General features: G+C 38.9%; 1 protein-coding gene across 3 annotated transcripts in view; it reads left to right on the top strand.

Moving 5' to 3' along the window:
* cacna1da (calcium channel, voltage-dependent, L type, alpha 1D subunit, a) overlaps positions 1 to 10,888 on the top strand; it is a 55,301-nt gene extending 44,413 nt beyond the window's left edge. The window contains exons 30-40 of one of the 3 annotated variants that reach the window (XM_014006408.1): positions 1,011 to 1,094; positions 1,581 to 1,592; positions 5,593 to 5,625; positions 6,470 to 6,598; positions 7,149 to 7,214; positions 7,300 to 7,391; positions 7,470 to 7,629; positions 7,901 to 8,028; positions 8,109 to 8,205; positions 8,322 to 8,631; positions 9,856 to 10,888. In XM_014006408.1, coding sequence (XP_013861862.1) covers positions 1,011 to 1,094; positions 1,581 to 1,592; positions 5,593 to 5,625; positions 6,470 to 6,598; positions 7,149 to 7,214; positions 7,300 to 7,391; positions 7,470 to 7,629; positions 7,901 to 8,028; positions 8,109 to 8,205; positions 8,322 to 8,631; positions 9,856 to 10,034 — 1,290 coding nt within the window. In that variant the 3' untranslated portion in view covers positions 10,035 to 10,888. Of the gene's footprint in view, positions 1 to 1,010; positions 1,095 to 1,580; positions 1,593 to 5,592; positions 6,599 to 7,148; positions 7,215 to 7,299; positions 7,392 to 7,469; positions 7,630 to 7,900; positions 8,029 to 8,108; positions 8,206 to 8,321; positions 9,656 to 9,855 lie in introns of those variants that run through there. The other 2 variants (XM_014006409.1, XM_014006410.1) reach the window with 2 other exon arrangements.
* The last annotated feature ends 1,291 nt before the right edge of the window (positions 10,889 to 12,179 follow it).

The raw sequence follows: 12,179 nt of genomic DNA, 5'->3' as shown, positions 1-12,179 counted from the left end.
GTATGTATGTATGTATGTATGTATGTATGTATGTATGTATGTATGTATGTATGTATGTTTCACATAAAAAAGAACTGAGATTCCAGCAATGAGAAAGGCTAATCTACAAAACCACAGAAAGGTTTCATGTCTTTATTGTTTAGAACCAGAGTTATCAAAGCTGAACAATTAGCTGTAAGCAGCACATTTTTTAAAACGACAGAAGTTTGCTTTTACAAAATAATAAACATTTCATGTACTCTTGAATGCTGATGAATTTCACCTCGTTCCTGTTGACAGCTCTGCGTTCCAAAGAAAGACAGGATGCTCGTAAGACAAAAGTGTGGCTTGCCGTGTTTACTTTTATTTATTTATTTATTTATTTATTTATTTATTTATTTATTTTTGTACAAAAGACAACATTTTTTTGTTAATTTCCTGACAGCTGTTTGTAATTTTAATGTTAGCATGAATTCGATGCAGATTTTGTGCCCAGCAGCTCAAGCACTGTAATCATGYGTCCTTCAAGTTGAAGTAGCCAGCAGGGGTTCCTGTTGTGTTTTCAATGAACAGCATAAGTGTGTTTAAGTTTCAGAGTAAAAGTTGGGCTTTTTTGTGTTGTTTGTTCCTGATATGGCACTCAACTCACTCGACCACGCTCAGGGATATTTTGGCGATGCCTGGAATGTGTTTGACGCCCTGGTAGTGATTGGCAGCATAGTTGACATTGTTCTCAGTGAGATTGATGTAAGTAAGTTCAGCTGCAGTCGGCCTCGCTGCTCTTTGACCTCTTCTCTCCGCTGACCTCCTAAACAGCTAAATCAATGGCAGGACTGTGATTTCTGACTTATAATCTGATCTTTTCCTGACTCTTGATCTCGATTTCTCTTCCCCCTGATCCTGCCATTCCACTTCTCCCTCTCCCTTTTAATTTTCCACACTTCTCTGATCAAATGTTGGACTCTTCATCGCTCTCCTTCTGTTCATCTTTTTTCATTCCTCTCCTGACCCTTGCATGTGAACTTCAACAGCACTATTTTGCTGATGCTTGGAACACATTTGATGCCTTAATAGTTGTTGGTAGCGTCGTGGATATAGCTATCACTGAAGTCAATGTAAGTATGACTTCTTCTTTTTCTGACTCTCAGGTTGAACTGAGTCCTTACAGGAAAGCCACGACTCCTTTTAATTAAAATATCTTCTAGTGGGAGCCACTGTTTAAAAATGAAAACTATAAAAAATCAGATTTTTTAAAATTTCATTTATACTTTTTAATTAGTAAAATAATTCCCATTGTTACACAATAATATATCCCTAATGGCTTTTTTGCAAAGCTTCAGTTTGACTTTCATTTATTTACTCTATTGATATATGAACTGCTTTTTCTACATGTTTACTTATCTTTGTGTTGTTTTGTTAGTTGCATGTCATGATAAAATGTATCAAAAATATGCTGACTGTGTGATTTTGACCACCACAGTGTGTAAAGCAGGAGTCACTCACGTTTCCCTGTGAAKTGAGTCCTGCATTCCGTTCAGAACAGGATTATTTTTTATGATGTGGTTTTCTAATTCTTACTTTTGTTCATTCTGTTCCCGTAGAAACTTGTAGAGGCAAGTATGGCAATGAAAAAAAACTACAAAAAACTGTTGCTTGTGTGTAACCTGTTGTTGATGTCAACTTTATCTTTGAAACCCCTTTACAGTTGATTAAAAACTTAATTTCTTGTTGAATAACTTATAGATTAGGGTGAAGATGGGTGATCAGGACAGCATAAATTAATTTTATTAAATTATTACTCAGAGATAAAAGTCACCTGTCTTAAAAATTCCTTTTAGGACTAAAAAAGTATTTTCTACACATTTACTGCAACTATTACGACTTTTATTTGCACAAAACTAAAAAAGATTAAGTATCTTCTTTGTGGTTTGGTGCTTGGTCAAACAAGAGTTTCAGCCCTTTACAGTAAAGCCTTAGTGACATATTTTTATGGAACATATAAGATTATAGGTTTTCCTGTCAGTAAGACAGAGTAACTCGGACCACCTGCTCAACCCGAGACTCTTTATCCCCACCCTGGGTGCTCTCTTACCTGAGCTGCAGTTCTGTTTTTCTGGAGTAATATTTACCATTTTCGGTGTTGTGTTTCAAAATGTGTCTGCATGAGTGTGTTAACATGCACTAACTTTTATGAATCATAAGATAATAGTGTTTTTTGGTTATTTGATGTTTTGCATGTGTGTTTTTCATGTATAGAGTGCAGTTTTTAGGTAGGATTGTATGCAGGGTGTATGAGTATGTGTGTGTGTGTTAAGTGTTGSGGACATGACATCGTTTTAGGTTTAATTTCTTATAAATACCTTTCATTTAATTCTGATTCATATTGCATGAATATCATTCAGACACTGTTCCATTTAACCCCAGTGTCTTGTGCTTGCCTTGTTCTTTGTCAGTTTTTGTGACTTTCTTTCAGGCATGAGTTGAACTGAGCTTTCTAAATGCATGTTGAGGTGTCAGAACGTCATCTCATTCCCTAACATCTTTTCCATGTTCGCCTCACACAGATGGCACTCGGCCACTCACCCCCTACCCCGCCGGTCAGTGTTTTCCATAGAGCCTTGTGAAGTTTGCACCCACTTTTTATTTTTATTTGTATTTTTTGGCTTGCCTTTCCTTTAAATCTTTACCTCCAGACAGAATGGCCCTGGAGCTCTGAGCTTGAAAATCCTACACAACATTAGGGGGTCATTTAAAGCTGAACGTTTAAGCTTTGACTTGAGACATCTCCAAATGTTCTCATTTACTCACCTTAAAGTTGTGTAGGCCACTGCAGCTTTGCATAAAGCTGATATAATGCATCAAGTATTCTGAGTTAAGTCATGTAACAGGCTGGTACCTAAAACTCCTGTTTCAGCTGTAGCCCTSAAAGTTAAAACTCTAAACGTCTTTTCATCAGGAGTTATTTAGAGTTATCAGCTAAATCTGAGACACTATTAGCAGATCAGAAGACYTAATAACAGCTGATTTAGTTCTTTTCCACTGAAGGTGGTTTAGATTCAGCTGAGTCTGAGGTTCTTTGATGATCTTGTGTTTGTGTCTCTGTGAGTGACCGTCTTTGTGTTTTGTTTTGTCTTCCTGTAGTGAGCTCTTAAAGCTCAGAATGGAGCACATGTGTAGTGCAGGTGTGTAGACTACAGTCAGGTGCATGAACTCCCACAGCAAATTAATCTCCTTTTTTTCCTTCTTTATCCCCCCTCCCCTTTTTTTTTAAATTTAGTTATATTCTGTCCTTGACGGATGGTTTCCTCCGTCCCCTTTCTGTCTTTCTCCTTCTTGTATCATTCTTCTGAATCGTTTGTTTCTCTTTGCACCGGACTGTGAGCSTGGCCCTGCTGTGGCAGTTTGATTGCAGGGCACCTCTGGTTTGCATGGTTTGCTGCTGTGCTGAGGTCACCACCGGCTCCTTGTCATTGACATGTTTTTGCGCGTGCGTGCCTTGCTTTTGGCAGCAATGTGGCGATGCCAAACGCATGCTCCATCAGCGCTGTGGCCAGGATTACCTAAAGAACCTCCTCCAGCTAATCCCAACTTTTAATTTGAAATCATCTCTGCTCACTCTGCACCTCATTCTGACAGTTTGTCATGCCGAGAGATCGGAATGAAGCCATATCTGTCTGGAGTTTTTTTCTGTTTTTTTCTGTTTTATTTTATTTTATTTTATTTTATTTGGTTTTCTGCATTGATATGTACAATATTACTCTTATCAACATTGATTTAAGCTCTTTCTTTAATTTCAAAGTCATTTTTATCAGTTTAGATACAGCAATATGATGTTTTTTGTTATTTTGCAACMGTTTTTTTTATCTGTTTTGTTTTCATTTGCAAATACTCAATGATTAAGGATCATATGATACAATTTAATGCTTACAGTGTGATGAATGTGAACCTGTGTGAACAACTCTGTTTTTGAATAGATCTGATARGCTCAGTCTTTTTTATTTATAGACTATGTTAAATGTAGTTTAAACCAAAGAAGAGTAAGCATCATACATCTGTATTTGATTTGCTTCCCGTTTAATCAACACTGTATGCTTTTTGTCTAGTAAGGTCATATTTAAAAAAGTTTTACCAGAAGCTGAAACTTTCAGGGTGTAAGAGTCCAGACTGTGTGAGAAAATCAGACAATTCTTTTATCACTTCATTGTTCTACAACATTTGCTGTTGGTTAGTGAACTCGTCATTAACTTTGTTTAAATGTCACCAAAGACATCTCATCATAAAATCCATTTAATCTCATAAATATTCACCGCTACACTGGGGGAGTGATAAAGTTGTATGTCAGTCTTTCGTGTTAAATAAGTCTCAATGTTTCGTCAGTCTGATGTCCCGTCATTGGGTTAGTTCAGAGTCTTTTTAAATGGGGTTCTATGGAAAGGTTGTGAACAGTTAATATCTAACCTGTCAGTGAAACTGAGTTTAAACCTGGCTTGGATTGATTTTGAGTTTGAGTTTGTTGCAGTTTTTTTTGAACAACTTCAGTCACCAAAAGATCTGTAAGGAATCAAAGTCAACCGCTTCAGATGTTTACCTCTATCTTGACCCTCAAAAATCCATAATTTTCACAAAAAATTGTAATACTCATACGCAATATGGGGTAGGGGTTGATAAGCGGACTGTCGGCCAGGGGGAAAGAATGAGGGGCAGAGCAAAGTATGAGGAGAGGTGGAGAACTTATTTCTAATAGCAGAGCGGGGTGACATATTGTTATTTGGTTTTATTTATTTATTGTTTTGTTTTGTTTGTTTGTTTTACATCCTACAAGCTCAGAGATAAGAAAAAAATTTGAAGCTGAGCTTCTGAAAAAAATCTGTGATTTCTCTATCTGTCTATATACCTGCAAAATGGTGGAAAATCCATCAGTTTATAAACTTTTACATCATTATCAATTACACAATTTTTACCATTAAATAATTATTTGCAAGAAGAAATGGAAGAAGCAGCTACCAGTAGCACTTCTATTTTTATTTTTCCATTATTGAACCAGGCAAATTCCATTGGGATCACAGATCCCTCTTGCAAGGACGGCCTGGGCCTGAAGGCACCCTATTGTTTTTAAAAAATATGTTCACAAAAACAACCTTGAAGTTTTTTGTATTTGGGGTTGTTTTAAGATGGCATCATTAGTCAATCCACTTCAGTCGTGGCCCCACGCAGACTAGCTGTATTTCTCCAAACTGGGGTTGTTTAAAAACCCTCCTACAGCAGGTAAGATAATAATTGCTCACAACCTTCTCACATAACCTTGCTTTAAAAGAGCTGAATTGCCCTTGTAGGTCCAGTATAACAATGTTAAGCTGTAAACCCATTCTGTGGTAGTTGTTAAGTATGTCTGTCAATACGCTGAGTTTGCGTAGATGTTAGCAGATGAATGTTTTTGTTTAAAGGAATATATGATATTTTTTGTTGTCAGTGAAAAATGTAGTGATTTTGTTTTGTCTATGTTGCTGACTGACGATTGTTAGCGTTATATGTCACAATAAATTTGAACCTAATAATATATGTGAGAGCTGCGGGCTCTGTGCAAGTCATTAATGCAGGTCTTTGATCTTAAAGCCAACGGAGACTCCTCAGGTGGATGAGATGGGGGTAAGATGTTCCAACCCACCCCCCTCCTGTTTGTTAGGGCTATGTTTGGGTTTGCTGGTTTCCATTTCATTTACGTTGTCATTTCCATCCTCTATACTGTCTTTTTTTCCCTTCTACATCTGTTCTGTTGGATCATTTGCATATCTCCTCAGAACATTTGCTGTTTATTTTTTCCTAAATGTCTGAAGTTATTTTGGAAGAAGAGTGTGCCGCTCAAACGTGACGCTTGTATCCTGTTAGGTGGGAGCGGTTTTTGAGCTGCTCTTCACGTTTGTTCTGTTGACACTGCTACATGGTCTCTGCCTCCCTGTCTGACGTGGGGTAGTGACCCATGGATGACCCCCTGGGATCAGGTCACCCAGCTCTGACCTGTGAACCTCCCGGCCGACCCGTTCGGGTTGGTCCCACTGTGACTCCGCATGCAGTAACTCTGGACTGAGGGCGCCATGCTTGAATAGATGTGTCCTGTCAAGTATGGCAAAGGTTTTTCTCCAGCATGCTTGCCTCCTTGCTTCCTCCTCTGTAGGTCTGTACAGAGACAGGGAATGTGGAAGCGCTTTGAAAGCAGACCAACAGAAACATATCGGCTACCGCTGCACTGCATAGGAAACTAGTTTTAGAATTTGCTTGAAATCTATAGTCTGAACATGCAAATGACAGGGATGTGGATAAAACCCTTCAAACTGATATGTCGTCTTTGTCGATGCAGTGCTGCTCTCTTTGCCCATATGTATCTGGTTTAAAGGTTTAAGATCATCCCACAAAGCACAGCCAGGTGCTTTGTGTTCACTTTATACACTGACGCTCCTCTGACTTACCCTGACTCAGGACTGTTTCCCCACAGAACACGGAGGACAGCGCTCGCATCTCCATCACCTTCTTTCGCTTGTTTCGAGTGATGCGGCTGGTCAAACTCCTCAGCAGAGGGGAGGGAATACGCACCTTGCTATGGACTTTCATCAAGTCCTTCCAGGTGAAGCGAAGTTTAATTAAATCAGGGGTGTCAAACTCAGTTACACAAGGGGGGCAAAAACCAAATGCCAATCTCCGTCAATATTTCTTGAAAAAATATTTGTTTTAAAGGGGATATGTCCTGCAAAATCCACTTTCTTAACCCTTAAATACATTTTTGTGTATAATTGGGGTCTCTAGGAATGCAGAGAAGTTGAATTTAGTCTCTATGATGTTTTCTGAACTGAACAGAAGTGGCGCCTTGTTTGCATTTAAAGAGACAGCCTTAAAACGAGTTGATCTGAAATAGGCAGGAGCTACAATAAGGAAGAATTCAGACCAAAGCATTGCAGTTCCACTTTATATAGACCCCAACTGAAGGATTTAAATGGGAAAAAGAAGGATTTAAAAGTATATGTCTCCTTTAAAGGTTAACACATTGTTCTTATAGAAATTTTAAAAAAATCCAAAGTATATTTTATACAGCGTTTAGAACATTCATAAAATATTACATTTAGAAACAGTCAGTAACTGGAACAAAAAAGTTCATCCTGATCTGTATCTGTCTGCAGGCTCTGCCATATGTTGCTCTTCTGATAGCCATGTTGTTCTTCATATACGCTGTCATCGGCATGCAGGTCAGTGTTTTTGATTTTCCACTCAGTCTAACTTGTGTTGATTGAGGCTGCAGTTKCCCTCAGTTAATGTGAATTTCTTCTTTAGGTTTTTGGAAAGATTGCCATGGTTGATGGGTCACAGATCAACAGAAACAACAACTTCCAGACATTTCCCCAGGCGGTGCTTCTTCTTTTTAGGTTCGTAAAAGCCTTACTGTCCCGGTATGATCGAGAAACTTTACAGATATTTAGTTAATCTGTGGATCTGCACCCCAGGTGTGCCACAGGCGAGGCGTGGCAAGAGATCATGTTGGCCTGTATGCCAGGAAAACTGTGTGACCCAGAGTCTGACTACAACCCTGGGGAGGAGATGACCTGTGGGAGCGGATTTGCAATAATRTACTTTATCACCTTCTACATGCTCTGTGCTTTCTTGGTATGACTAAACAATGCAATAATGTTTTGGCTTACTTCTATTTCTGCTTAGCATTAGTCTGTATCTTTCTGATTTTTATAATTATCACATTTTATAATGTGTTCAATTCTGAGGGACTAAATAAATAATCCCAAGTATTTACAAGATAAAACCTGTTTAGACACAGACAATCTGGCTGTATTACATTATAACAATAATAATTCAATAAATGTGGTCGAAATTTAAAAGTATATAAACTTTAATAAATTTTGTTTTTTTTCTGTTCATTCAGATCATCAATTTGTTTGTGGCCGTCATTATGGACAACTTTGACTATCTGACACGTGATTGGTCCATTCTTGGTCCTCACCACCTCGATGAGTTCAAGAGAATTTGGTCGGAGTACGATCCTGAAGCAAAGTATGTGATTTTGTTATTTAAAGTTTGTGTTTATTTGAAATCCTGTTCAATTTACTAAACCTGCTATTTCTCTGATGTAGAGGCAGAATTAAACATCTGGATGTCGTGACTCTTCTACGTCGGATCCAGCCTCCTCTTGGTTTTGGCAAACTGTGTCCTCACAGAGTGGCCTGCAAGGTTTTCTTTTTGCTTTTGTTTTTATTTTATTTTATTTTTTTATTTAATCTGATTCTCAAACTTCAATTATAAAAATAACATACTGGTTATGTGAAGGTTCTGTTTCCTCCTTTCAGAGGCTGGTAGCCATGAACATGCCTCTGAACAGTGATGGGACCGTCATGTTTAACGCCACTTTGTTTGCTTTGGTGCGCACGGCTCTGAAAATTAAAACAGAAGGTATGCGCCAAACATGTAAATTCATCCTCAAGTTTACTATTTTTACTAAAAACCGCTTGGCTGTGGACCGGTGTTCTCAGGGTTACTTGTTTTCCTGTGGTTCAGGTAATCTGGAGCAGGCCAACGAAGAGCTGCGGGCTGTCATCAAAAAAATCTGGAAGAGAACCAGCATGAAGCTGCTGGATCAAGTGGTGCCCCCTGCTGGTGGTTAGTGGAACCACCTCATCTATTTTCATGCTTTTCATGTTTCAATGCACAAWTCAAGCTGCTTGCAGAAAAACACATATAAGCCGCTCACATTTAACATAATAGTTAAAGTGAAAAATACACTCAGACTCCTAAGGTAAAGCTGTTCCATGCTGTTTCTGCTCTGCTCATGTTCTCCTGGTTGTCCTCTCAGGGTGTCCTCTTTAATCTGTGTGTGTTTTGTCCACGCTCCTTCCTCCTGCCCTGGGTGCTGATGGAGACCACTGACTATCTGCTGGGCTTGCATGGCCTCGTAGACCACAGTGCATGTTGTTTTCACTAACATCTCTGTCCCCCTCTCTCTCTGCTGTCTCTCTCCTCTCTGACTCTGTAGTCCAGATGTTCTTGTCTCTTCTCACCGCTTGAGCTTTTACAGCTTACTGTCCTTACATATAAAAACTCTGAGGCACTTCAGAATATTCTGAAGCAGTTCTGTTTTAGGGTGGTGGCATGGAACTAGTGTTGCCTCTCTCTCGGTCTCTGTCCCCAGCGTGCTTGTTCAAAGTGATTCAGACCCCTGCTTCAGAATGATTCTTTCACACTTTCAAACAAACACAGACAGGATTTTCAAAACAGGGACACATCTATGCTGAAAACATAGCCTTAATTGTTAGGCGCAGAGATGACCGTGTGAGACTTTATGTACAGTAGAGCTGCATGTTTGCATGCGCCAAAGTAGAGCATTTAGTTTCATTTTTAAGCATTTATGAAAGAATTTGGTTCAAACACTGTCAAATAAATTATAAATAAACCAATAAGTGAAAAAGCTAAGCATGCAGATTTTCAGTCATACTTTCTAATCTTTGGATCATGGATGAGGAATTTCACAAATAGCAGCTTTTTACAACTTGAATAGGTGTTTGAACATTATTTCACTGGTTTCATACTAATTAAAAGTAAACGTACTTATTTTCCTCTAAAGGTCTGTACATACAGAAATAAATACACAAAGTGATGACATTTATGAGCTTTTTTTATCTATTACTGAAGCAGAATGCTTACACCAACAAGATGAAAGTTTGCATTCAGAAACACCTCACCTGTCCACCATCGTAAACCGATGGAGAACATTGTTTTGAGCAGAATGAACTTGGGGGGGGGGGGGGGGGGCGTCTCCTTCCTCCCAGGGTGCTGTGTGTGGTGACCTGCTGACACAGGAAGCATTTGTGTGGTCTGTTCACTCAGATGATGAGGTAACCGTGGGGAAGTTCTATGCCACCTTCCTGATACAGGACTACTTTAGGAAATTCAAGAAACGTAAAGAGGATGGCCTGGTGGGGGCTCACCCTTCCCAGAACAGCACAGCCATTGCCTTACAGGTGAGTACTGGGGCGCATCTGGCAGAAAGTTGTCTGCGTGTGTGAAAGAAGAGAGAGACTAATTTTGTGCGGGATGGTAGCTATAATCTTGTTAAGTCTGTAACATGTATTTGCACATTTCACTCAGATAACATCAGGTATGCTAATGTTATGGTTTATGATTCAGCAGGTTCATGATGTGGGTGTACAGTATGATTCTGTTACTGTGGTTTATATGTTCCCAATGTGTCTCCCTGTGACTTTAAATATCATACATGTTGATGTTAAGCATGTGTCACTGTCTCCATGTGTTTACAACTCACCTCTCATAAAATTCACACAGCTTGTGGCCATATTTGTTGACTTACAATATATGGCTACAGTATGTCATATATCATGCAGAAAACTGTCCATACCCAAAGTAAACACCGTCTAGTTCTTTTCATATTGTTATTATAGGTAGTTTTCTATCTGGAGAAAAGATGATTATTTAAGAGCAAAAACGTACTGGTTGCTACTCGAGACATACAGCTGCAGTCAGAAGTTTTTATACACTCGTCACAGGTGTGGATGTGATTTATTTTGGGGCTTTTATTGATTGATTTGAATCGTTCTTTTCCAGGAATACTACAACAACTTTAAAGATTTTTGAAAATACGAGCACGTTGTGTATTTTCTCTAATCCACACAGGGTCTAAATTATTTACACTCAAGCAGGAGTGGAGTCAGAGGCGTGGCCAGGGTGGGAAAGTGCCACCTCTGTCACCTGATTGGCCATCCCAGGTGCCACTCCAAATATTTGACAAGTGGATGGAGATCTTCAATTTTGTATTTACATACATGTCAACCTCTTCGGACGTTTACCTGTATAAAGAACCTCAAAAATCCGTAAATTTCGCAAGAATTCCGCACAACTTGCGGTGGGGGGGGCAGCGGCAGGGTTCTGTCTGTTGGCTGCGGACATGAAAGCGCCTGGAGGAAAGGAGAGCGGCAAAAGTTCAAAACTTATTTCTAGCAGCAGAACAGTTTGGAAGATGGCTGTTTGATGTTATTTATATTGTTTTGTTAAATCATGCTGCAGGCTCTGACATGTTAGATAAATTTGAAAATGAGGTTTTGAAAATATCCGTAAGACTTGGAAAAAATCCATGAGATTGCTCTATATGTCCGTATACCTGCAAAATGCCGTAAAATCCTTGTAATTTACGGACAATCCGTACAAGTTGACATGTATGTATTTACATTTAGATTTTGTTGAAGATTTTTCTCTAATACTTTTGTATTGTGTGATTTATTTAGCAGTGTATGTTTAAAAATGGCTGAATTATAGCCCTTTAATAAATTAGCATTAGTGATTAGCTTAATTTGTGGTTCAGCATGTGTAATCAGCGTTTGATCATTCTTTGTTACTCCATACCAAATTTCATCTCAAGAAGTCTTAAAATGACTAAATTATAGACATTTAAGTTAGCTGTGGTGGCCATCTTGAATTTTTGGTTAGCATTTAGATGTTTTGGCTGCTTCTACACTAATCACTAAGCATTTTTTTTTTGGATCATACTTGGCTACAATCACAAGAATTAGCTGTGGTGGCCATCTTGAATTCTTTATATGCCCCCCCCCCCCCAAAAAAAAACAAACACACAAACAGACAAAAAAAAAACCCACCTCAGAGCACAATGGACAAGCCAAATGCCTCGTGAGAACATACTCACTTGTCCACCTGCAGGAACCACCTGAGTACCATAAACAAAAGTCAGGTTTGTGTCAGAAAACGAACCATTTTCAATTAGCTCTTCTGCCACGAGGACTGGTCAAACACCCAGCCAGAGTTATGCCATAAATTTGTCAATAAATACAAGGTGTGATCAGTGTGCAACTTCCTAATCAACATTTAACCAAGTATTTTTTAGAGATGATATAAAATAAGTTCAAACTTATTAGAGTTAAATCATTCAGCTCTGAAAAAAATAAAGGTTTAGGTCAGTCATTTAAAGCCCCAAAATAAAACAACAGTGGTGTCCATAATGAGTGCATGTAAACATGTGACTGCAGTGAGTCAGCTAAATAACTGAGTCTTCAGAAGAACATGTGTCCGTCTCTTGTTTTCTCATCAAGTCTGTCAGTACTGTGAATGTCAGGTGTTGCACAGCTCAGGTGCGTGCATGTTTAGTGTGTGTGTGTGTGTGTGTGTGTGTGTGTGTGTGTGTG

Source organism: Austrofundulus limnaeus, unplaced genomic scaffold, assembly GCF_001266775.1.
Source record: "Austrofundulus limnaeus strain Quisiro unplaced genomic scaffold, Austrofundulus_limnaeus-1.0 Scaffold35, whole genome shotgun sequence".
NCBI lineage: Eukaryota > Metazoa > Chordata > Actinopteri > Cyprinodontiformes > Rivulidae > Austrofundulus > Austrofundulus limnaeus.
Note: the sequence above shows the minus strand (reverse complement) of the source record. Positions and strands in the feature narration are given on the sequence as shown.